A 23,613-nucleotide genomic window follows, 5' to 3' on the forward strand; every position below is an offset into this window, starting at 1 on the left:
GTAAATATACATAAGCAGAAGCAATAAGAGTTAAGTTTCAGGACCTCACGTTACGCGCGATCAGTTGAATCTGAAAGATAAAGTCTAGGCGAATCTCAATCCACAGAAGTGATGCACCTCCGAAGGTGTTAACTGTGGAAGGTACTTCCACGTTGCTTACAACATACGGAGAAGAAGTGCATAATGGCCACAATAAAGAAGAGGAATTGTAGTATTTCATGCAGTTGATGTTACATTGGGCTGGAAACACTAAGAAGTGCACAAACTGCATTCAAAGAGATGTCTTTTATGCAGATGTGCTGGTTTCAAAACTGGCTGGTACAATATTAGAGGCATCCTTTGTTGTTGTTGGCAGCACTGAATGATAAGACAATGATGTAAGCAATGAGACAACTTGACTGCTTTTTATTATTGCAAGGATGATGAATTGACTCACAATGATGAATTAACAGAAGAAGATCAATTGACTCACAATACATTATGAAATATCATGTATTACTCTTGCATGTAAACTTTTATAGTCCACCAGAGAAACCAGGACAGAAAGTAGCTACACAGTGCTGTGCCCACGTTGCCCCTTTCGGTACTGGTTCGTTTTGTGCCTATAAGCGTGTACATAGATTACCAACCACAGCAAGCTTGTGCTCTTGCATGTACGAGTGGCTACTACATGAATAGAGCTTTTGTACACACCTGCCAGACTCGTACAGTCATCACAGGTGTTCGCATTGTGAATAAAGTGCCGAAAACAATGCTCTGGAATGGCATTCAATGTTGCATGCACTGCTGCAAAATAACACAGGCTGTTTACAGAGTCACTATGGTCTCAACAAACTAGTCCTGCTATGATTTGCGGCAGAAACTGAGCATGCTTTTGCCTAAATGCTTGGTACAATTAGCATGCTCTCAATGAACGAACACAATGAAGGTTTTGTCAGAATACAATTCCTGCAAGAACACAAGTACAGGGGATAGGTATAGGATCGAATACAATGCAAGTGGCTACTTTGTCATGAGAAACAGCAAGAGCTTATGTGTTTCACGTTTCTGTGCACATCTCGCAGGAATGTAAACCCCATTACATCGAGTCGTCCCCAGCTGTCAACCACTACAGAGCGTGATCCTGCCTTTGCCTACCCGCCTGGTTCATGTCTACTGCAGCCATGTCTATTGTTGTTGTAAAGGTCCGCATATTCTCCATCGAGTTCTTCAGTGCAAGGGATGTCGTCTGGCTCAGGCAGCTGCTGCCAAACACCGAGGTTGTGAAGCACGACACAAACTGCGATGATCTTCGACGTGAAGAGTGGGCCATAGTACAGTGTTCTGTACCTCTGCAAGCACCGAAAGTGGGCCTTGAGGACTCCAGTGCACAGTTATACGACGCACCGCAGTGAAGAGTGGGTGCGGTGGAATCGGGCAGCAGAGGATTCTGCAGGATGTGCTCCAGGGATGGGGTTAAGCAGCCAAGGTTGAAGCGAGTATGCACTATCACCTGTGGAGGACAGTGTTCCAATTAGCATAATATGAATGTATACATTAATATGTACTATTCCTTTCTCACTTCTTTTAACTTATTCGAAGACATCGTGTCACTGATATGCACTGCTTTCCTTTTTTTACAGCTAGACATATTCACAGAATTGCTTGTCTGGTTAGGTTACATAATTACGGCTTTTGAAATGCTCCAACGAAAAAATGACTTTATCAACTCAATTCCTTCGTCAGGAGGAATGACAACGAAGCTACTGAACTGCAGCCCTTAACTTCTTTCATAGAAAAGAAGAGCGAGTGACAGAAGGCGCATCTTCTTTGGTGGTAAGGGTGTTGTTCTTTCTTTTGGGACTGATGTGCGGCTGCAGACGGTCAGCGCATTCAAGGCTTGGTTTCCCTTAGATTTTTTTTTGTGCTTAGGCCGTCAATGAGACGTGACAGCAGGTTTCTTTTGCAACCATTTGAGTTGTTTTTAGTGCTTTTTATGAACCATGACTGAAATACCTTTGAGTTGTCAGTTGACTTATTTTATTGCTATATAGCACATGGCTGTGCTTGCTTATTTGTATTTTTTATACAAGTTGTCCTTTCTACACATAATTGTATTTATGAATGTACAACATCTATGGCAGTTGTATTTGATGTATTCTTTTTTTAACATAGCCTCAGATTGTAGCATTTTCTGTATCATCGCATGCTTACTATTTATTATTTCACCACTTTATAATAAAGGATCATACAATCTCTTCATGAAAGTTTATTTCATGCTTGACCTTTCTATTGCACTAGTAGTCTTTCCCATGACCATAGAAAGACAAGTTGCAATTATACAATGAGAGCAAGCCGAAATATTCTGTGCCGCCTCGGGTCTCAGTATGACTTGTTTTCTCAAATGTGTGAATGAGAGAATTTTCATTCAAGGGAACACGAGTGCCACTAAAGTAGATAGTGTTCGACCAAGGTAGCTGCCAGTAATAACATACAGGGCAGAAATTTGGACAAAGAGACTTGAGTAGTTAAGAACCATGCAGCGTGTAATAAAATTACAATGAATAATGTTTTTGCTACACTAAGACACCACACAAGCATTCTCACGCTTGCATACCAAGCAGCTATTCGCCAACCTGGCCACGGCGTCCACTGCCCAGTCCTGGCTCGCGGTGGATGTCTTCCACATAAAGGCTTCGTGCACGGGCCCCGAGTGCGAGGGCGGTCATCGGCAGGGTTGGTCACATAACTGCAGAGTGTTGTTTGCATTGGAAGGAAGTCGGTAACAGCAATACAACCAGCTACATGCAGAACAACTGTAACTGTGTGGTCCAACGCACTTATTTCTCTCGAGTTGCTTTCGGAGCGCAGCTTCGACAGCTGTATCTTTCATTTCATATGTGGCAGTTACTGCATGTCTGCATATCACTGTTTATGAAATTAGAGCGCAATCAGCACGTTTGATTTCCTTTCATGCATTATTTTTCTTAAAAGCTACCACGATCAAGTATGAAGCTCGATGAACTTTTTATGGTGTCACGTCACCCCTGCCAAAACTAAATAGTGACGGAAATTCCGTTTACCGCTACTACTGCGTTCTTTTCTATCACTGCAGTTGGAGCCACGGCAAATGTCGTTAAAATACTGGAGAGTGGCGAAAAGCTGTCTTTCACGTTCCTCATTTGCATTGTACTAACAGCATGCGCGAGATTGAATAAGATGAAATTTGTTCTCACCACCATGACGCTGAGGGCGTAAAAGTTCTTGCGGCAAAAGTAAGCAGCCTTGTTGCCATGGTCCTTTTCATACGGCCCACTTATGCACACGAACGTGTCGTCGACCACCTCAACGCAGCCTTCAAATCTTGCATCTATGTGGACAAAGCCTCCCTTTTGGCAGGGAGGGCGATCCACTCATTGCCGAGGCGCTCGACGATCGCTTCCATGACAGCATGAATCGTGAGACCCACACTGGACTAGCTCGTCGCCACGTCCTCGTTGTTCGCGATCGCGTCGTGGTAACTGCCGGTGGCGAACAAGCAAAGGGCGCAAAGCACTTGTAGCTCAACAAAAACAACAACAACGGTCGGGGCTGTTCTCGTGTCCGTACGCTGCCTCTCCAGGTCCTGGCGAAGCTCCCCGCACAGCCATCGCAGTGTCCTTCGTCAGCCGGCACCACAGTTGAAATAATTGATCGGTCATCACAAAAGCATCGCGGTACTCGCGATGCTTCCTGCAGCTCCAGCCACTACACAACAAAGGCAGCGCCATTTTTCTTCGCTTATCTAGCGTTCTCTTGCGGCGAGAACCGCAAATTCGAACAAGCCAAATTAAACAATAACCTTTTATTTTAACAAGCAGGCTTGATGTACAACACTTTATAATATTACTAACCGAAAACGTTATTGTAAAGTAACTCACGGAATGACATCTACACATACGTATGTGAGGCTGCATATCGAACAAGCAACTCAATTTACAACAATATGGCGGCCAATTTTGGGCACTTCATCGTTCTCACATTTTAAGCTGCAAATTTGGCAGGATGCAACGTCACGCAACGTCAATTTGACGCTACAAAAAGTGAGATCCTGTGACGCAATGGGCGCCATCAGTGCAATGTCCAATCGTGTTGCAGACATGGCGGCTCTTCGTCAAGCGAGCAGTAGTTTCGATAAACCGCAAGTTGACCGTAGGCACAGCTCAGTACCATATTTCGGTTTCGTTGTTTCACCCAAACCTTTATTTCTACATGACAGAGTACGGCGAAGCGTTGCTTCGGAAAAAATTTACTATTTTTTGGCACGTTACGTCATCGCGGATTCCTGTGTCGTAACGCCATTGCAGCGCCACAATGCGAACGACTTCGCGTGACCAATCAAATCATCAACATGGCGGAATTTGACAACATGGCGGAATTTGACAATGTCCAGAATAGCACCCTCGGTCTTGCCCACCAGTGTCTACACGCTCTGCGATCAACTTCTTCGCTTCTTGACCCGACACAGGCAGCATCCCCTATCAGCACTCTCCGCCACACACCCACACTGCAGTTTTACAGCGAAAGCTGTTATGAGATCACTTCACCGGCCGTTTTTGGTGCCGTAGTTGTCCGCCGCCGCCGCCGCCGCCGCCGCCGCCGCTGCCGCCGCCGCCGCCGCCGCCGCCGCCGCCGCCGCCGCCGCCGCCGCCGCCGGTGTCCGTAACCAGTATCGCTCGAAATAAGAAAAAAAACTAAATAAGAAAAAAATTCCAGGATGGAACGAGGTTCGAACCTGGGTCCTCTGCGTGGGAGCCCAGTATTCAACCTCTGAGCCATGCCGGTGCTTGAAACTGCTTTGCAAAAAGGTCCTATACAGGCTTCATGTCGGGAAGGAACTACATTAGCATATGCAATATAGCGTGGTAAAAGAGTAGAATAAGCACCAAGCGTCGCACAACGCGAATTCTGTAACCAGGCGTCACACAATGCGAATTGCGCAACGAATAGGTTGTTGAATGCTTCCAACCCATTACAAAGAGCTCTGCCATAATTCTTCATCGTCATCACGCACAGCATGAACAAAGTGCGCATAATGCCTTACATGCGTTTAGCAGGTACCACGGCTGTCTGTAGAATGACGAAAAATGGCACAGTGCCTACTGCCCTACTTCTCGAAAATTACAATGATTTATAGCGTAGTGGGTTCCTCGCAAGTGCACTTCTGTTGGGTGCCAACGAAGCCCATAAGGCTCCCATGATCCATTTCCTCAGGGTCTCAATAAAGTCAATTCTCTCTCTCTCCCGCTCTGCGTTTCTCCGGTTAAAGTGTGTTATAAAGCGTGGTGGGACAGTTAAATAACGACCGGGCGTCACACAATGTGCATTACGTAACTAGTGGGTCATTTGAAGCTTCCAGCCCATTACAAAGGGCGCAACCATAATTATTCATCGTCATCAACCGCCGCATCAACAAACTGCACATAATCGCTAACATATGGTACCTCGCTTCTCCGCAGAACAACGAATAATGTCGTGCTGGGTGCTTCCCAACTTCCCAAAAATTACGCTTTGTGGCGTAGTGGGTACGTTGCTAATGTACCTGCATTAGTAGCCACAGGAGAGTTTATAACGGGCTCTAGAAATGCCGCTCTTCCAGCTTTCGCTGTGACTGTGCTGCGCTTTCCGCGCAGGCCTGGCGTTTTTCAAAAGCGCTATCACGGCATGCGAATGTTGTACCATCGAGGTTTTCTTCCCCCGATTGTACCTGGGACACCTCCGTGGGTCCTGCGTAAACCATCTGTTTGTCTTACGATTTCTGGAATTACGAAAGAGTCCCTCGTTTCATCAACTGGCCTCAGACAACTGACCCTACACCACATTTTCAACCCCTACGGTGGTACTGTGCGCGTGTACACCGATGGCTTTGCCACGCTGTATACCTCCGCTGCAGCATTTGTCATCCCACAAATGGGTATCCCTCGACGGTTCAAAGTAGACCAGAAAACCACATCAGCTGCCACAGAAAAAAGAACATACCCCGTCCCCTCCATGAGGCTCATCGCAGCGTGACCTCCCAAATATCTGCTACGGCCGCGGGATGGTATCGCTCCGAATCATTCCCGTCAAATGTTCCTATTCCTGCACCTTCTTTTAGATGCGAAGCATTCCTTAGCGAACCTGAGGCACTTTGGGCGTTTCTATCTATCTATCTATCTATCTATCTATCTATCTATCTATCTATCTATCTATCTATCTATCTATCTATCTATCTATCTATCTATCTATCTATCTATCTATCTATCTATCTATCTATCTATCTATCTATCTATCTATCTATCTATCTATCTATCTATCTATCTATCTATCTATCTATCTGTCTGTCTGTCTGTCTGTCTGTCTGTCTGTCTGTCTGTCTGTCTGTCTGTCTGTCTGTCTGTCTGTCTGTCTGTCTGTCTAGCCGCCTACGTCTGGGCGCTCTCCCGGTCGTCTCCATAGGTTGTAATATACCAAAATTTGCATAGCATAGGATGAGTGTATGATGAACACGATTCACTGGTGATGACATGAATAACGCAAAACACCTGTCGCGTACGTCATCAAACCCTTTCCCTGAGTCACGTGTGGCACATACCCGCACACCGGAGTTCATGCTATGCGGGTATGTGCGACAGGTGATTATAGAGTCTCAATCAACGCAGTAACCGCGAACATACACATTGACACGGAGGAAAGTGATAATAATAGTAATTGCTGGGGTTTTACGTCCCAAAACCACGATATGATTATGAGACATGCGGTAGAGAAGGACTCCGGAAATTTTAACCATCTGGCGTTCCTTAACCTACACTGATTGATTGGCGGAACATGGGAGAGGCCTTTGCCCTGCAGTGGGCGTAGACAGGCTGGTGATTATGATGATGATGAACCTGCACTGACATCGCACAGTACACGGGCCTTTAGCATTTCGCCTCCATCGAAATGTGACCGCCGCGGCCGCATTCGAACCCGCGACAGGCAGAAATTTCACCGTCGTCTCTTGGAACCTCAGACACCCAACTGTGGCGCTTTTGGTCGAGCCCTACTAGCAGTCTCCTATAGCCGTCTTGTACAGCATGGCGCAAATTTAAAAGGCACGACTGGAACTCGTGTCGCGAAACCAGACGTAGTAAAGAGAAACCTTGCTATTACACCATGGACCTCACTCGGTAATCAGGACAATGGCATTACGATTACGCCATCAACAACGAAGAAGAGGAAGGGAAGGCAGCACCGGCCAACTACGCGCCACGTAGTGCGCGAGAACAGCCGGTAAAGCGATTCCGCGTGCCATGTAAACCGCGAAGCCCGGGCAGTCACTCAGTCGGCTTTCAGTCGGACCTGCGTGAGGCTGTCCCTGGTTGCTCCGGCGGTGGTGCCAGTGCTCGAAGGAGGACGCCTGCCCGTGGGCCCCTCCTGGTTTGGCCCCCACAGCTTCCCGTGCCTCGATCCTTCGCGGACATTGTCCGAGATGTGTGCCGCCGTTGAAGCCGCGGTGAAGAACCCCAAGGATCCTGCCGTCAACGATGCAGGCAAGAAGGACGACGGCATGCTCACCGCGTCATTTGAGGCGGCGCAGCTTTTTAACGACGATGGCCGACAGCAAGGGTTCGCGCCGGGCGCTGCGGCCAGGGCCATGCCGGGGCTGCGGGAACAGCGGAAGACGCGCCAGTTCTGCGACGTCGTTTTCCGTGCCAACGACGACGCCGAGATTTGGGCGCATCGCTTCGTGATGTCTGCCAAGTAAGCGCCGTCAAATGCGATACTTGGTTGCTGCCTTAGTGCCCTACCAGTCTCAGGTTGACACTGTCTAGGAATGTCCAAACAGCAAGGAGCAGTCACTCGCTGCTCTTCATGGTTTAGTTGACTCTTAATGTGTCATGACTCGTGATCTTTAAAGCCGTGACCTCTGGTTCCTACCCGTTGTCTTCCTCGTGTGCGTCCTGCGTGACAGTATTTTCGTGTTCGAGTCAGGTGGCCGCCGATCCGCGACTGTGTATATTCATACCGAGAACTATACCCTACCGTTTTTAACAACATTCGGTTCTGAGAGTTCCTCATACGGCGTTCTTTCCCCGCTCCTCGCGTTTGATGCGAGAAGATCCGACTATATCGGAGCGCATGCCAGCCGATAAGCTTAGAGGTTGTTTTTTGAATGGTACACTGCTTCTTGCTAATCGAATATTCTGTCAGCACGAGTTCTCACCAATGCTTACCAAATACAGTTTCCTGAACTCCGTTTGCTAGCATGTACAGTCGACGTCAAAACTTTGAATTTTCAATCAATTTGTGACTGCATTCGATCGAACTGCACAGTATATGTTGTTAGCACGTTTTAGAGCAGACCAGACATGTAAATTCAAGGATGTCTGTCGAAGCAGCAGGAACAGTCGGCTTTCTCTTCGGCGCCTTGGTCCACAAACTATTGATGCTGACTCAACACCTTATGCTCTTTTGTTTCTTTCTCTGCCTGCAGATATTCCGGTTGCTCTGCGCTCATTACTCTTGCTAAAGAAACCATGCCTCCCGAGCAAAGGAAGCAGGTGGGATGTCCGCCTATCAAAGCTGTGATCAAGGACCTGGAAGGCGATATGATCGAGCTGCTGGTCGACTTCGCCTACCACATACCGCTCCACGAGCGCATCGGCACGCACAACATCGTGAGAGTGCTCGAACTCGCCGAGAGACTGAAGGTCAGTCGGAGGCTGTGCAAGAGCTGGAGATTGAGTTTCTTGTAACTTCGTTCATTGGTGAAAACATTGATGTACGCAAACCAAAAAGGTTCACGCGGGAGCCTCTTCCACAATGAAGCTTTGTGAACAAGGCTCCTGCGTGGGAGCCGGAAGGTTAGTAAATATTTATAACTTTGGTCGGCGTCCATCAATATTTTCACCAATGTTTCCTCCCAACCTGACAAGATTAACTCTCGAATTCATCAAACTTCGTGCAGAGCTTGCGCCCCCAGGAGCGCTTCCGAAAACAAGTACGCTCTATAGACTGTGTTGCACACAAGGAGGTCGCTGGTTCATATCAAGACACACAGGATTGCAGCTACTCCTAAAGAATATTGAATGCCTATAACAGGCCGAATGTGTGTTGGGAGTCTACTCTGTGTATGTAACTGTGTATTTGAATAGCTGATGGTTATTCCCCCAGTCTCGCTCTGGTCACAAACCAAGAGGGCAAATGGCTGCATGAGTGGCTAGACAGCTAAACCTACCCTTTAGCCATGGAGTCACGTAAAACAAGTGATCTTTAGTTCACAATCTGCTCGTCGATAACGCCACGTCCTTCACTGCCTATCTGCCATAGTAATATGAACCTAGATTCTTCATATTACTACGGCAGATAGGCAGTTAAAGACGTGGTATAAAGCACGAAGCTAAAGGACATACAGGAATTAGAAAGAAAGGTGGCCGACTTCTGTCTACCTCTTGGTCTTATCCAACATTCCGATACAACTCCGCCACAAGTTATGTGAGATAGGCCGAGATATGGGTTCAAAGGGAAGACTGTGTTCAATTAAATAGGCAATAACCGAAAAAGATGGTTGCGTCATAGGAATCGGAATAACATGAAAGTAAAGCATGCCCTTACAGAAATGACTGAACGTTTACTGTACATTGATATAAGAGAGTTTGCACAATGTATATTGGTGTTTGGCAGCTATAGCACCATTGAACGTGAATGCACCCACTTTGATGATTGGTGGTACATCTCCATCCCGACGACTAACGTCCATGTTAAATGATTAAACAAACCCTTGTGGTAGCTGCAGTAGTTAAAGAGCCTCTCACCACGTTTGACAATTTTGAGCTGACGAGCGCAGTGCATGCACTGGCCGTTCACAATTACGTCTGCCAAAATTAGCAACGCTACGCGCCGCGTAAATGGATCAAATTTCAAGCTGAAGGCTGCTTGCGCTTCTTCTCGCTGCCACGCGCCCAGAGAATGAGGGGATGACGTACATGAGAAAATGGCCCTACGTAGATGGTAGTGCTGTGACGTCGCTCCTCTACGTAGACGAGTGTGCTCTGACGTCGCCAACAGTAGCACGTGACACTGCGATAATTATTTGACACGACGTGTAGTTTGTGTAATTTGTTGCTTGAATGGGTGAATAAAACTTGAAAGCAATAATAAGACACACAAACGGAATGTGTGCGTTTTCTTTGTTTAACTTTACTGCGAATCGCAGCGAGATTGGAGACTGGTCTACCTCCGTTTCGCACGCGTTCTTGTTCTCCCGCTTTGCGCATCGTGCAGACGCCACCCTTTACAACGAAACTAATTTTTCTACTGCGTTCCAGCGCTCATTAGGCTCATTTATCCTCTCGCTTCTAACTAGATGTTCATGTGGCACACCGCTTGTCTCGCGTCCGTACAAATGTCGGAGCTTTCGTGCTACTAATAGGTTGAAAGCCAAGTGATCGGCGAGGGCGCATTTGGCATACTTGCAGAGATGAAGCGCAAAGCACGCCGCCACAACACCGCTCGCGTCTCGGGGGCTCGGGCTGGCTCGCGCTCGTCATGTGCTCGTGACATTGTGTGCGCATGACGTGTTCATGCGTGTGCGTTATGTGATCCTGCTCGCGTGCCGAAGAGGGCAGGCAAGGGATTTGGCTTGCGAAGGCTACACGGCGCGAGCGGCAAGGGCTTGCAGCTCGCCTCCTCGCGCCGCTACAGCTCGCGCCGCTACAAATTATTGTATTTCTCAGCTTCTAACGGGCCGATTGGAAAACTTCTTGTGGCATAATGCTCCTTATTGGGCTCGCAACAACTTCCAATGTCTAACTAAAATATGTTATGTCGCCTGGTGGGGGGCTCTTTAACGGTGAAAGCGTAATCGGATAACGAGGTGTGATAGCCAGAAGAGCGTCGCATATTGGACGCAGAACTTGGTCGCCATCGAACGGCATGTTAAAATGTGATTGAACACCACGGGCGGAATAGAGGGAAACGCAGAGTGCGTCGTGCCGCCCCGGTAGCCCGGCCCTGATTTTTCTCGGGGCGAGCGCATGAGCGGGGATCGCGGTGTTACAGCCAGGTGAGGCAGGCGCGCGTCGCAGAGCTATTTCCGGTTTGGATTAGAGTGATGCTATGAGGCGAGGCCGACGCTTTTACGACGCTTGAGCTAAGATCGCCACCTCGCGGTATGTTAAGGCATCGACAAAATTGAACTGCTATTCAAAACGCGCCGAATGGGACGGACGTGTAACGGACGTATTGCAGGTGCTAATCGCGGAGGCCACAGTAATGACGAATTCCTTTACTTTACCGCTCCCACAGGGCAACAGCACCCAGCTGACCGGGAGAGTGGTGGATATAAAAGGCGCGTTTGTAAAGCCTCTAGAGTCTGTGGCCGTGGCGCAGTGGATAGCGTGCCCGGCATCTGTTGTTGCGGACCGAGGGGTCGTTGGTTCGATGCCCGTTGACGGAACTTTTTTTCCTTGCCATCTGATCATGTGAATTTTTTCGACGTCATTTCCGTGACAGAAATACCTTATTTCCGTGATCGAAATACCTCACTGAAGTTTTGGTGGACCCCGGCATAAAACACTTTCATGTTAAAAACACGATTTCAAGCAATACCTTCAATGGGCTTAGTCTTCGTTTTTTAAGCGCATGCGACTTCGCACCGTCTTGCAAATCTTTGAAGCAGAAGAAGAAAACGGCGGAGTGTTCGAATGTCATTATTTTTACGACGCAGCTCTTCCAGATTCGAGACCACTGCCTGAAGACCTTGCAGCGGGACCTCGAACCAGAGAACTGCATCGAAACTTACCACCTGGCCACCAACCGCGGATACGTCTACCTCGCCGAAGAAGCACTTCGCTACATGGTTCGCTACTTCGATCGGGTAGGAACATTGTCATTGTCTTTTCGTCCCCCTAGCTCCTAAGGCCTCTCTGTCTCCCTTCCTCCTTCCCTCATACAGAGATAGCATATTCTGCTGCGACACCGAAGCAAAACGCGTGGTCGAGTGGTCCTGGTTTGTGAAACAATCCGTCATACTAAACTAATGAACACATCAGGCCTAAATGGGTTTGCGTGACAGAAATGTGGTAGTAGGTTCCCTGTATTAAAGATGAAAGACATACCCGGAGCCGAACTACGTATTTCAATACACTGTTAAAAATATTGCCCCTTGTTTACGTAAAAAGCTGAAGGTAAAAAGTTGCCGATCACTTTTCCGATTCTGAAATAGGGCGATTACCGTAAACGGAGTCTCCCTAGAAATGTTGTACGTATTGTCTCCTAGAAACATTGTACGTGATGCCTTCTTAGGAATGTTGTACGTATTGTCATTGTCTCCTACAAACATTGTACGTAATGTCTTCTTAGGAATGTTGTACGTATTGTCATTGTCTCCTACAAACATTGTACGTAATCTCTTCTTAGGAATGTTGTACGTATTGTCATTGTCTCCTACAAACATTGTACGTAATGTCTTCTTAGGAATGTTGTACGTATTGTCTCCTAGAAACATTATACGTAATGTCTTCTTAGGAATGTCGTACATTATATCTCGAAGAAACGTTGTACGTGATTGCCTTAGGATTGTCATACGTAATGTGTCCTGGAAATGTACGTAATGTCTCCTTGAAAATGTTGCATGTAATGACTTGGAAATTTCGCACTAATGAGGAATATGAAATGTGCCAAATAGCACACTTTGTTGCTTTAATGTGACTAAAGTGCACAACTTGACACCACACTGTACTTAAAAAGTTGTAATAATGGGCGCTGTGTGGTGAAGAAAGTTTCGGTGCTTTACATGCACCTACCGCAATGGTTATCAACTGATGCAAGTGGCAGCTGCTACTTTGCTGCGAAGAAGTTGTTAGAGAGAGGAAAAACGCATTATGCAGTGATGGCGACGAAAACTTCCACTGGATGTTTAACACAACAGTCACAAAGAGATGCATGTACATATTGCCCCTGTTGAAACAAATGCCAGGCTACAAGTGTCTGCTACTTCAGTGAAAATTGAAGTGTTCTGGCACCACCTACAAATTAGTCGTACATAGTTTGGCTTTTTGAAGTCTAGTGTCTGACAACATCTCGCCTGGTCGGGATGAAACTTTGGTGAAAACATTGTTGGACGCCAGTCACAAAAAGTCTGGCAATCCCAAGAACAGATATTGCTGTTCAACTTGAACAAGAAATTTGGCAGAGCAAATATAATGGCACTTGTAGCCTGATATATGTTTCAACAGGGGCAACATGTACATGCATGTCTTTTCTCATGACTTGCATTTAACATCCAGTGGAATTTTTTGTCATTATTACTGCTTAACCTGTGTATGCTCTCTCTAACAACTTCTTTGCTGCAAAGTAGAAGCTGCCACTGGCATCAGTCAATAATCACTGCGGTGGCTGCATGTAAAGCACCACAACCTTCTTCACCACAGAACACCCATTATTACAACTTTTAAGTACAGTGTGGGGTCAACTTGTGTGCATTGGTGACTGCAAAGCAACAAAATGCACTATTTGGCACATATATTTCTCAGCAAATGCAGAATTCAGTGTTTCCCACAAAGTGTGGGACAGCACATAGCTGTGGCAGGAAGCATGCATACATACTACTTCTTGCCAAGTAAACAGTGAACATCCAGCTGCTCTGAACGCATAAAGATGGGGTTTATTCTGCGAAACTGTACGAGTATACTGTTCGCACTCTGGCTCATCTGAAAAGAGAAGAAACAAAATATATGAGGACACTTGAACCAAATGAAAGAAGGCAATCTGTGCCGAAACAGAATTTTGCATCTACCTTGCAAAAACAAACGAGCCACACAGCAGCAGGTTTTGAATTTTGATGCATCCACAGCCCGCCCGATCTCATAAAAAAAGAAAAGGGCATGTGTATCCTAAACCCCTGCATGATTGACTAAAAAAAATAGTGTTCACAGTAAAAAATACAAATGACTTCTGTGCAGACGACATTAAAGACATGAGGGGAGACGTTAAGTTCAATTGAAATGCTAGATTACCATGTTGAGATTAGACATGTGTAACTGTTCAAGCAAAGGGGGATCTTGAAAGCAAGAAAACAAAGCAAAAGTGAAAATCAGATTTTGCGCACCAGCTGTCGGACACGTGCAATGGCTGTGAACAGATTCGAACTGAGGCCAGCTGAGAAGGAGTGTCGTTTTTGTCAAAAATGCCAAATTAAAAGAGCTAAAGAGGAGATAAAAACACGTTCTGTGACATTTAGCCTTTCTGCATAAAACGAGGCACATGCAACACGAAATAAGTAAATCAAAATGTACGCAATGAGCCACTCCAAAGGTGCACTTGTGAAACAAAGTTTCAGTTACCGCTCCCACATCACGCCAAGTAGTTTCAGGTGGACAGTGTTGCAAATCGTCCTTGCCTGTGGTGTTTTCACAAGTTAACTCGAAATGTAAAATGAGTGAGTGTCATAGGCGACATCAACAGCCCAAGGCATTTGCTCAAAGGCAGGCACATCGAGGCTGCCCAACTTTCTCTCACAGCTTAATGTGTTACACATTATTAAACACTTTCCAATTGGAGTTCATAAGTAACGCACGTCCCTGCTCGTCGGGATCCAGAAACTCAACACCTGACAATGGAATCAAGGTCGCAGATGCTCCTGTTTATCGTAATGGGGACGTAGCTTTGCTCTCCACTTGCTTATTCCTTGCATTGTTGCAGTATGCAGCAAAGCTAGCTACACAACCTCTCAGGAGCATTTTGCATTCTGTGGCACTGACATTGACATTCTGTCCTGCTTCCAAGCAACAGTTTGTCTCGTTCACAGTAACTTGTATCAAACTGAGCACTCGATCAAAACGACCGCTAACAAAATAAACTACACCTCCTGCTTGTTCTCGCTCTCGACTTATTTCTGTTCCTGGCGACCCCGAGCTCGGATGCTTAGTAATGCAGCAAACGTGGAAAAGCACCTAGCAATTAACCGAGAATGAGGCAGCCTCTTACATTGCGGAAAGTATGCTGTTGCAGTAATGAGAGAAATTAATGAAGAGCGATTTGGTCAACTTAAGCAGTTTTCTTTGCTAATACTGTCTGCCCTCCTGTATATTGTCTGGTTACATAGCCACAGTAAATAGCACCATGTATGTGCTTTCCTGCTGATGTCAATATGACAACCTGCAGTTTGCTGACATACACAGAGTCATTCATGAAAGAGGGTATGCGAGAGTGTGGCCGACGCACAGTGACAGCTGACTAGAATGCACAGTTTGCTGCATGAGAAAGCACGTCCGCTCAAGCTGTCGGCTACTGGGGGTCAAAATAACCAGGCATGGCCAAGAGGCGAACGCATGCCAGACCACCGCCTATAGCTGGTAGAAGAGCCTCTAGCTAACATAGGGCTCTTATGTTCCGTTTCACAAAGCAAAGCATCCCCTCATATTATGAGCAATAGACGGGGCGGCACTGGTGCCCCTTGTTTAGACAAAGAGATACGAGGAAGCATGCAAGCGAAAAAGAATTAAGCATAAGGAATGTAAATTCGACAACACAAGTCTGCAAATATTGTTAGTATACCTGAAAATTGCTTTCACTTATCATAAAGGTTGTCTTGTTCTGTGTAAAAACAAGTGCTTCAACATTCCTTCAATAAAAATGTTTATGATGGATCTCCTCAGACTGACCATTCAGGCTTGTTAACCTACATATTCAGCACAACCTTATTGAATATCAGGCCCTACACACGCAACCAAAATATAGCAGGGATTACAAGCTCATCAGCAAGTAACACCAGCAAAAAAGTTAACTTACATCTTCGGTGATTCAGCACAATCGTTGTATCAGTTTCAATATTTTGCTGTCTGCAGCTGTCCTTGACTTGCGTCCATTTCCACATTTGCTGCCTCTCATCGGGTTGATATTGAACATCTCCCTGGAAGGCACAAAAATGTGTCGTCTGGATATTCTGTTTGTTCCATAATACAGTTATGAAGTCATTATCACATTTGTTCCTGCTTTCGAAAGATCTCAAGGATGTTTTATTTATAAGGAACTTTTCAATCCTCTTAAGCTGCGATTAATACAGAGCCAATTGCCATGTGGCTTCAATGTTTTTTGGTTGACCCACAAGAATTCTTGAATAAAGTAAAAGTAAACAATATGAATATTACGTCAAGGAATTCACCATACAATTTTAAAATACAACAGTTCACTTGTGTGTACCTTTTACCTAGTTCTCATGTCTGTAGCTTTTCCAACATTTACCCTTTGCAGTTGTCGTCGCTGCCATCAGCATGCACAGTGTGGTAACATATAAACATGAAAATTCAAAGTTAGCACAAAGTTTATTTCACATCAGGATTAGTAAATGCAGTCACGAAAGATATTTTTCTCTTTCTCAGTAATCTCGCAATTTTAATACTATTCAATGAATTGCCCTCGATATAACAGTACTGAACACTGTTCATTTCCAGGCATTGAATCTATCCATGTCATGCCTTTGTCTTACATGAACATAATATTTCTATGTCCCTTTTCTTGCTCTAAACAATTACATGTTACATTAATGTGCAACATAATCTGTTCATTCATGCCTGTGAACAGACATATACGATGTTCACATATGTACAAACATCTAACTGCCATGCGGGCATAAGTCAGAATGCACTTTACATTCTGTGGTACCTTTGAAGTACTTCTGAAACCAAATGACTCATTAAAATGTGACTGAAAAACAAAAAGGAAAGCACAGAACAAATGTCCAACTAAAACGAGGCTAACCCTAGCTATGGAATATAAAATGAAGGCCTAAATGCTGTAATTACGCAGTAACTTCTAGGAATAATGTTTTTGCAGTATGCTAATGAAGACAATGGTGCTTAATGAATGCAAGCCCTGGTTTCCCTGACATCTTAAAAAAGCACACAAAATCATTTGTCAAATCTGAAGCACTACTTATGTGAGGCCCTTCAAAATAAAATTGATACCTCAGAGCAGAGAAAACTGAAGATGATCTCTCTTGCATTCACCCTTGACACTCATTTGTCACCAAGCCAACACTCCTTCGTCTTGCATATGCACAAAAGATCACACAGTGCATAGAGGCCCTTGGCAATAAGATCTGATGATACGGAGTATTTTTGTTTCACTAAATCTTATCACTAATGTTAGCTTTTCAATTAATGTAGTTCATAATTACAACTAAAGTGAGGCTTTACTTGGCCACCTACAAAGCAAAGGACTCTCCAGAAAATTAACCTTTAACCCTTTGACACGCTATGTACACAATTGTGTGCACCACTTATTTTTGCCATTGGTAACGACTAGGGCTACTAGAGAGCAAGATACCTTGGAAGTAAGCAGCGCGAAAAGCAAGACAACGCACACAGGGAGGAATTACAAGAAGCGCTGATCAAGATACGTTGAGCTTTGGATCAAATGAACCTGCTGCATAATAAATTTGTGTTCATTTAACTTCATTTTGCAGTGTACTGTTGTATATTATCAGTTTGCTGAAGGCACTACACTGTTCAACGAGTCGTTCGAAGTGCTCCTTCCTGCGAGCCATGCCAAAAGTATAATTTTTCTTCACTCCAAATGAACATACACAAAAACAAATTTGCACTATATTTTTGGCGTAAGATTTCATTCTATTAATGTAAGAACGTAGCATGAATGACTTTACAATAGATAATTATTACAATTGAATTATAATTATATAACACAGATAAATTAATGCATTATGACATTATTTTTGTTGCAATAGAATATCGAGTGCCTTGAAATGATGTATCAATTTGACGCATTTACAGACAGTTTTTCATTGGTGGCGTCTGAAAGGTTTAGAGAACATGGAAATATTTCACCCTGTTTCTGTACAACACAACAATACGAATAGAACCAATGCAGTGATAAAGTTGGCTAATGAACAAAAGTTATTTGCAGTCAAAATGTTATGAACAGCACATATTTAAGACTTGGCAAATACTGAAGCTTGCAATTATGCACTACCAAGAACAAAAATCCACAGAAGTTCACATGCCCTTTTGCTTTAAACACTGTGCTTCACAGAAGGAGGGAGCTTGCATTATGTATAGTTCAGTAGAAAAGTTTTTGAAGTGCTTTATAAAGAATAGAACTGCACGCTGAAAAGAAGTTAGTTGGACAGCTTGATGGGAAAAAACATTTTAACTTGTTTCATTCGTTCTGAGCATCCTACTTCACCAAGGAAGGTGTGAAAAATATGATAAAAAAAGCAAGCGAAAAAGGCATCTCAATGACAGACAGTGACACAAGAAATCAGATTCTATTGAGACATTTTTTGCCCATCTTTGAGTGCCTGTTCCTCATGAAAGTGAGGTCGGCTGCAGCCATTAGCAAGACATAGCTTCAGGTATGCTTTTTCCCATTTCTCTTTACTAATGCAGCTATTGATATCATATATCCTTAGAAAAAATTGAAATGCACTATCAACAACGTTGCGGTGTTCACGAACTCATCAGAAGAGAAGCTGGTGTCATTCAAAGATGACAAGAGAGCAACAGGAATGGTTCAAGTGATCACAGGAGCAACTTGTAAGCAGCACAAAGCATGTGACTGGAAGTCTGAGATTTCCATTGTAGAGGCTGTAACGAAGCATAAATGCCTTGGCTCTTTATTTGAGCCCAAGGTATAAATGGTGAGTGTCCTTCAGACGATATTTTTTTTGGGGTACATGTCACATCACGCTGATCCAACCGGCCACATTCTCTGTGACCCAGAACAGCAGGGTGAAGTGTGCCCAACTGCGCGACTGTTTGCAAAGAGCTGTGAAGGTGCAAGCTATGCTGCAGGCAAGTTGCAACATTGTGTGTTTGAACAATATCACAAGCACTTGCTATTACATACTCTTTCCTGTCTTGGTGTTCCTCACATATAGTGCCATAAGTTTCTCAGTTGGATGAGTAAAATAGCGCACACTTAGACAGGGACAGAGTAAGCAACATGACACAAGCGCTAACAACAATTGTTTATTTGAAATAGCAGAGGAAGGCTTATGTAAAGAAGCAGGTGAAGTGAGTGCGCGTGTCACGCAGGCATGACTGCAAGCCATCTGAAATCGGTACAAAGGAATACAAGTTCCTTTTCGGGCAAACTAATATAAGGCATTCTAACACATCGTGTGCCTAACCACTGAGTCATTTCGGCTTCAATCATCTCATGGACTAACTTTTTACTTTTGACAATCACATGAACTTTATCGAATTCCTGCTGACATCCACATGTCGCACTGCATAGCTAGAAGACCGTCCTTGTGCTTTTCTTGATTGCCACGGTGCTCTCTGAAATTATCATTAAGGTAGAATATCTCACTTGAAAAGGATCATTACACTGCAGCAGATTTAGTATTTCTAGCAAGGAGCTAGAAATAGATTTTTGCCATGCTGCTTTCTCAGATATAATAACACGCAGAGGGCATTCACTTTTGTGTTTTTGTGCTAAAGAACAGGTCGCTTACTGAAGCTGGTTATCCGAGAATCAACAGGCAGCAGTGGTCGAAATTTTACTTCACGAATTATCTGCCCGCACCATCGAGTGCATTGTTGTGTAGCGCTTTACATGCATGATATTGTGCATAATCTCAAGAAGATTGCTGGTCGCGTTGATGTATCTGCTGTGTTTAGTGCCCCTCAAAAACCTTTCAGCCTTTGCAATAGTAGTGTTCCTAGGAAGGAGCTACTAGCGACATGCTCAAGAAACATAGATGTATGTTTGTTAGATGCATTGATCATGCTGCGTATCGGATCCCACTGCATTATGGAAAGTTCTACATTAGCCAGTCCGCTAGATGCCTTAACGATCGTTTGAGAGAACACCGTTGCAATGTACAAAAGCACAAAAACGGTCACCTAGCTATGCAACTGTAGCACGTGTGAATGTCAGCCTGAATTTGATGAAGTTGACGTGATTGTGAACACTAAAGAAAATGAAGTCCATGAGATAATAGAAGGCAAAATGATTGAGAAGTTAGGCACACGGTGTGTTAGCATGCCTTTTGTTAGCTTGCCCGTAAAGGAGCTACCGATCCTTTGTGCCGATTTCAGATCGTTTGCAGCCATACCTGTGTAACATGCGCACTCACCTCACACATTTCTGTACACAAGTCTTTCTCTGCTATTTCAAATATTCATCTGTTGATAGCGCTTGTGTCGTGCTGCTTACTCTGTCTAAGTGTGCGCTATTTTACTCGCATTACGTACCAACAAGCCCAAGCTACTCTTCTCGAACTGCCCATTTGTAGAGAAGGAAACCAATGCCTACCACTTAATATGGGCTTGTCCAGACCAGAGGAAGAATGCTCCCATCTTTCACAGCAAGCTGTCCACTGCTTCAGTTCCTTGAACAGTCAGTCGTCTATGCTGGGTACATGCATTACAGATGCCACAAAACATTCCATAACCTGCACACAATACAGGCCTTACAGTACACAAGTAGTACATATAAAACATGATGGCTTAACACAGGTATCTGTTGATACACCAAAACTGTCCATGAATGATGAGCTTAGGATGCATTAAGAGCAAATATTAGTGGAGTAATAGATTTTTGCAGACAATTTTATTTATGCGTTACATGTCAAGCTTTCCCACACTGGCGTACTAAAATAGTATGAAGGATACATTTGCCGAATAAGCAACTTGCACAGAGAACTCCATCAGCACTATCATCACAATATTAAATAGATCAGTGTATGCTCTATGTACACAATGTATGGTAACGAGCCACCCTTATTGTACGACATCATGAATGTGAAGATTTCAAGATAGCTGAAGACTTAGTAGAAGTGTAAGAGCACCAGAGGTTACAGCAAAGATTGAGCACTGTGTTGGCTTTTCTGTCTCCTCTGCTGCTCTTGCATGGTTTTAAATCTTGGGTATGTTTTGCCAACAAGCCCAGTTTTGAACTCTTCAAAAAAAACCTTGTTGCACTAAAGTCAATTCATATGCAGGGCTAGTGCTGTGCCCTACAAGTGTCAGTTCAATTCAATGAGCCCTTAATTCACTATGTTTCTTTTGTCCTTTCATAGCTATAGGGTCTCGTCCCGGTAGACTTGATGGCTTCAGGTAGCATGCAAGGATTCATTGGCCAGCTGCCAGCTCGTAAAGAGTTCTACAAGACGCCAGGATGGCCAAAAGTAGCACTAGCATGTACTGTTGGGATTACACACTGAGGTGCTCAATGGGATGGATGGGACAATGACCACTGTTGCAGCTCCACTGGAGCATCAGACGCACTATCCAACGGTTACAGATTCGGTCCCTGGCAGGAGCAAGTGTCTCTTTTGTTGACTTTAATTCCTTTCAATTTATGTAAAAATTACCACACTACAGTCAAAAACTAAAATATCTCCCCTATGCCTTCCTTGGCTTCATTGTCTGTCTGCATTAGTAGGTTGTGTCTAACAAGAAAAAGTAGCCCTTGACCCAGTGCCCTTGTTTCATCTGTTCAATTTCGTAGTGCTTGGCACGCCACAAAATCAGTATAACCACACTGTCCAGAATTCTGTGATCAGAAAACATGTAAACATATCAGAAATGACATTCTTCAATTTATAACTGCATAAACTAAAGCAGCACTGTCATCCCTTTCCCTGATTGATACATCTTGGTTTTTTATACTGCAAATAAGACCCCACTTCTGGCTTCATGCTTCTTTAGCAAAGTACAAAGGAAAGCGAAAACTACGGTACCACAAGATCAAGTAATGTTCTTGATACACCATCACATCCCAAGCCACTTGTGATAAGAAGTTTTTGCAATGATGCTACTCCACTTTTAAATAAACTGGTATTAGAGAGAACATGTTTAGTTCATCAAACAAATATATATAATGGCAGGACTAATAATCGACATGTTTCTTCCCAGGCAAACACAGCAACAAGCAGAACATACGCTACCTTAATAAGCTTAGTTGAACTGACACACACGTCTGTCAATTATAATTTATATAGACATGCTGTACTACTTCCAATTAAGCTTGCAGTTATATGCACACTTACTGTTACTACCAGCACATAATATGATTCAGTCAAATGCATTCCCAGTTTTCTGCAGAACTAAATCAATGTTCTCAAACATATGGCCCGTATATCTCTAGCCAGCGGCCCAGTCTGCATATGGCTGTCCTTGTCCGATATTTCCTTTCATTTATTTAATATATACGCTCCTGAGCAACTCTGGCGAGACTGATCTAAGCATTTTTTCGTAAGGCACCCCATGTGGTTACAATACACTTAAACATAACGGTGAAATGAAAACTCGATACTTCACTATCGGCGTATTGATTTCGGTCCTTCTATAGACTATTTTACTGATGGTTTTTGGCGCCCACGTATTCGGCTGTTAACTTTGCTGTTTTGTATCTTGATCTAAACAACAGTGCTACAGTACAACGTGTGCGCATGAAAACGGTTGGGTTGGTGCATTCGACGTTATGTGACCTTGTTAATTCACGTCGTATATAAAAAATAAAAAAAAAACTGATTTAACAGCATTTGTGGCCGTGCCCATGTGTCTTATGTAAACCGTCTATGTATCAGTGTCGATATGTTTCTCAAAACCTGACATCAAATCTCCTTTAGAAATGACAAATATAGTTAAACACGCTATCGGAGAGTAGATGAAGAAAACGAGAACGAGGCTGCACTTGCTGCCGAGCGGCCTCGGTGACTGTTTTTCGCTCCGAGCTGTACATCTGCATTCATTTTACATTCTGTAAATAAACGCGTTCAATCGTCACAATTGTGGTGCAGGTGCAGGGTATACTTTGTGAAAAGCCGTACGTCCAGCGACCTCACCTCCGTCGGCCACGCCGGCTTTCCAGGTGGTAGAGATGAAAGGCAGGCCGTGAGATGATGACCAAGGGCCGACCGCATGGTAGGCAGATCAAGCTGCGCACAGGCGGGTCACTCCGATGTTCGGCCGGTAGGCATGCCGCTCGGAAGTTGGGTTCGTGGGCCATTCTGTAAATAAACGCGTTCCATCGTCAACAATATGGTATATGGGAAAGGCCGTCTTTGAAATGGCACCGTTAGTTGACAATTTTTTTTCATGCCCCTCCCCCTCCCCATCTTTATCCCTCTCATTTTCACTGTCCCCGCCCTTGCGGGAGACTAAAAAATTTCGAGACTGCGGCCCTGCGGCTGAGCAAGTTCGAGGACCCCTGAAATAAGTGCTACGCGCCCCAACCTGTATTAATAGTATACTTGTTTCCAGAAGTTCCGTGCAGCAGAGCCAGGCTACACGACCCTCGAGCGCAGGTTGTTGCGAAGCGAGATGTAGTGCCCCATATACTAGCCTGTTGTTTGTCCTCATGACTTTTGCAAGCGGTCTCGTCGGAGGATTGTTACTTGAAGGCTTCTCTGCGTGTTGTAGCTGTGATTTCTATGACGATTTTGTCGCATTTTCTGTATAAACAATTTTTGTGGCTCCATGATACTGAAGAAAGAGTTCTTGCTTGTACGTGTTATAACATGCAAATGACGAAAGAAAGAACGCTGTTGTGGCTCGTATGTGTTATGTTTTTACTTATAAGTACGAAGGAATGGTACGACACTGTCCTAAACTTTATGAGTAGTCCGCACCTGCCCGAGCGTCCACAGCGCCGCGGAGGAAC

At 44.6% G+C, this 23,613-nt stretch overlaps 1 protein-coding gene and 1 long non-coding RNA gene across 2 annotated transcripts; one reads left to right on the top strand and one right to left on the bottom strand.

The window, feature by feature from the left end:
- Positions 1-7,468: 7,468 nt before the first annotated feature.
- LOC125756404 (kelch-like protein 3) lies at positions 7,469-11,941 on the top strand. Its single transcript, XM_049411129.1, has 4 exons — positions 7,469-7,740; positions 8,474-8,690; positions 11,708-11,857; positions 11,936-11,941. The coding sequence occupies exons 1-4, from the start codon at positions 7,469-7,471 to the stop codon at positions 11,939-11,941; spliced, it is 645 nt and encodes a 214-aa protein (XP_049267086.1).
- Positions 11,942-13,456: 1,515 nt separating this feature from the next.
- On the bottom strand, positions 13,457-22,842 carry LOC119373931 (uncharacterized). The gene is made up of 4 exons (XR_005180023.2): positions 22,796-22,842; positions 20,260-20,357; positions 15,772-15,892; positions 13,457-13,691 (listed from the first exon to the last, which is right to left on the bottom strand). It is a non-coding gene; the product is annotated as an uncharacterized LOC119373931 (long non-coding RNA).
- Between the last annotated feature and the right edge of the window lie 771 nt (positions 22,843-23,613).

The sequence above is a fragment of the Rhipicephalus sanguineus genome, chromosome 11 (assembly GCF_013339695.2).
Source record: "Rhipicephalus sanguineus isolate Rsan-2018 chromosome 11, BIME_Rsan_1.4, whole genome shotgun sequence".
Classification (NCBI taxonomy): Eukaryota; Metazoa; Arthropoda; class Arachnida; order Ixodida; family Ixodidae; genus Rhipicephalus; species Rhipicephalus sanguineus.

Coding starts and splice junctions, on each gene's coding strand:
- LOC125756404 (XM_049411129.1), top strand. CDS start 7,469: ATGTGTGCCGCCGTTGAAGCCGCGGTGAAGAACCCCAAGGATCCTGCC. Junction 7,741..8,473: donor CGCTTCGTGATGTCTGCCAA/GTAAGCGCCGTC, acceptor CTCTGCCTGCAG/ATATTCCGGTTGCTCTGCGC. Junction 8,691..11,707: donor AACTCGCCGAGAGACTGAAG/GTCAGTCGGAGG, acceptor TTTACGACGCAG/CTCTTCCAGATTCGAGACCA.